Genomic DNA, 1,637 nt, shown 5'->3' with positions numbered 1-1,637 from the left:
TATATATTCATATAAAACTTTTTAAATATAAGCGCAACATGCTAATCAAACCACTGTTGCAAAAAAATAATAATAAAAACAATGATAAAACTTGAGTGATAATTAAAACTGAATAACTAAAACGAGGATAAAGCAAGTCTACAAAGTAATAAAATGAAATAGAAAATATGACAATTTAAAAATAATAATAAAAGCATAACACTAATCAAACACTGTTGCTAAAAATATATAAAAATAATACATAAATACAATTATCAATCATCATAAAACTTAAAAGGGAGGATAAAACAAAAATACACAAATATCAAATAGAAAGATTATAAAAATAAAATATTCAAAAATAAAAAACCAGCATGTGAATCAAACCATTGTTGCTAAAAAATAAATATTAAAATATTAAATTAATAATAATAATAAATTGAGGATAAAACCAAACCAAACTAGCTAATTAAATACATAATTTTAATAATAATTTAATTTAATAATTTATGCATTTAGCAGACGCTTTATCCAAAGCGACTTAAAGTGCATTCAGGCTATACATTTTTTACCAGTATGTGTGTTCCCTGAACCCATAACCCATGAACTTTTGCGCTGCTATGCATCATAAATACGTAAATCTAATATTGGTCAGCCTCACACAAAAAAAAAAGAAAAGAAAAAAAAAAGAAAAGAAAAAAAAAAAACAACCATAATGACTTAAATGTGAGAGTAAACCGATGGAAAAGTGCGAGAACGCTTACTGGCTTCTTGGAGTCATCCACTTCCCTAATACTGAGATTTTCCAGAGGAATGATCCCTCTCGGCTCTTTATCCTGGAAACAGATGCAGAAGAGGAAGCACATGTGACCGCAGTAAAACACAACGAATGGCTTATATTTACATTGGATTATTCAATCATTGAACTGCAATAAAGCAGATTCACGTACAGTGGTGTATTCAAAATAATACAGACAGTTGTCCGTCAATATGAACCATCTCCTCTTCCACGTCTTGACCCGTCCACCTGTGAATCAGACAGAGGGGAGTATATTAAAAATGTCTGTATGAGTATTTGGTAGAGAATAACTGTGGTGAGCAGCGGAGACATGAGGCACAGCAGCAGACAGACAGACAGACACATGTATGGAACTCACATTAGCAGATGGCTCAAAAACTCATGAACAAAACCCAGTTACCCCAAAAACACTGCACAAGTTTAAGGTGTTAGTAACCAAATTAGTAAGAGAATGTGTTATTAAATGAGCCTGATATACAGAATGTATCTCAGAATGCAGGAATGAATGCAAAGCTCTCTCCTCAGTAAATTATCTAAATAAGACCAGAGATCTACAATATAGTCATTTAAGAGATAGAACACCCTAAAACACTGTAAATTATGATTACATAATAATTAAATAAATATTAATACTATATAATGATTAAATACTTTTTAAAACTTTTTTTGAGAAAACTATTCTTTTAGAACAGTTTGCATGAAATTCTAAAACTGGTCGGGAAAACGTGATGTTTTATTACTTGGAATGTTTTATAAAATAATATTTCTAGCAGCTAAAGCACAGCATGCTAATCAAATCTCTGTTCCTAAATAAATAAATATATATATATATATATATATATATATATATATACTTAAA

General features: G+C 29.3%; 1 protein-coding gene across 6 annotated transcripts in view; it reads right to left on the bottom strand.

Annotated features, from left to right (window-relative positions):
- Positions 1–1,637, bottom strand: part of cyth1b (cytohesin 1b) — a 72,627-nt gene that overhangs the window by 4,999 nt on the left and 65,991 nt on the right. For 5 of the 6 annotated variants that reach the window (XM_016489331.1, XM_016489328.1, XM_016489329.1 and 2 more), the window contains exons 10-11: positions 930–1,008; positions 744–815 (exon numbers count right to left, since the gene is read on the bottom strand). In XM_016489331.1, coding sequence (XP_016344817.1) covers positions 744–815; positions 930–1,008 — 151 coding nt within the window. The remainder of the gene's footprint in view (positions 1–743; positions 816–929; positions 1,009–1,637) is intronic. The other variant, XM_016489326.1, reaches the window with a different exon arrangement.

Source organism: Sinocyclocheilus anshuiensis, unplaced genomic scaffold, assembly GCF_001515605.1.
Source record: "Sinocyclocheilus anshuiensis isolate Anshui unplaced genomic scaffold, SAMN03320099.WGS_v1.1 scaffold1885, whole genome shotgun sequence".
Lineage (NCBI taxonomy): Eukaryota > Metazoa > Chordata > Actinopteri > Cypriniformes > Cyprinidae > Sinocyclocheilus > Sinocyclocheilus anshuiensis.
The sequence above is the reverse complement of the archived record's forward strand: the minus strand, read 5'-3'. Positions and strand labels throughout refer to the sequence as shown.